General features: G+C 34.6%; 1 protein-coding gene across 1 annotated transcript in view; it reads right to left on the bottom strand.

Moving 5' to 3' along the window:
* LOC106883354 (fucolectin-5) overlaps positions 1–417 on the bottom strand; it is a 7,264-nt gene extending 6,847 nt beyond the window's left edge. The window contains exon 1 of the mRNA XM_052978070.1: positions 291–417. Within this exon, the coding sequence (XP_052834030.1) occupies positions 291–417 (127 nt within the window). The remainder of the gene's footprint in view (positions 1–290) is intronic.
* Between the last annotated feature and the right edge of the window lie 100 nt (positions 418–517).

The following is a 517-nucleotide window of genomic DNA, read 5'->3' as shown; positions in this document are numbered from 1 at the left end:
ATATCTCACAAATCAGATAATTTATCAGCAAAAGATGATATTTATTATATTTCGGGTCATCTCATAAGAAATATGAATGAAATTATTAAATTGATAATTTAGCTTTATGTTTATGTTATTTTATTTTTATAAAGATACATTTTTATTCTGTTATAATATAAGCATTATTTTAAAACCATAAAGCTGTCCTCAAATACCGTCCGCACCATGTATATATGTGTGCGTGTGTATTTGTGCATGCTTGTGTTAGTCTCGCACTATCGCTTGACAATCCTCGTTGGTTTGTTTACGTTTGGGTAACTTAGCGGCTCGGTTAAAGAGACGTATAGGATAAGTACCCAGCTTAAAAGACAATAAGCAATGAGTTCGATTCAATCGACTAAAAACGAGAATCCTTTCTACATAGTGCCCCAGCATGACCGCAGTTCAGTGACTGGAGTAAAAAATGTATCTACACAAATATTTGTGATCTATAGCAGTGGTTTTCAAACTGTGGTCTGCGGACCACAGGGGGTCC

The sequence above is a fragment of the Octopus bimaculoides genome, chromosome 30, assembly GCF_001194135.2.
Source record: "Octopus bimaculoides isolate UCB-OBI-ISO-001 chromosome 30, ASM119413v2, whole genome shotgun sequence".
NCBI lineage: Eukaryota > Metazoa > Mollusca > Cephalopoda > Octopoda > Octopodidae > Octopus > Octopus bimaculoides.
Note: the sequence above shows the minus strand (reverse complement) of the source record. Positions and strands in the feature narration are given on the sequence as shown.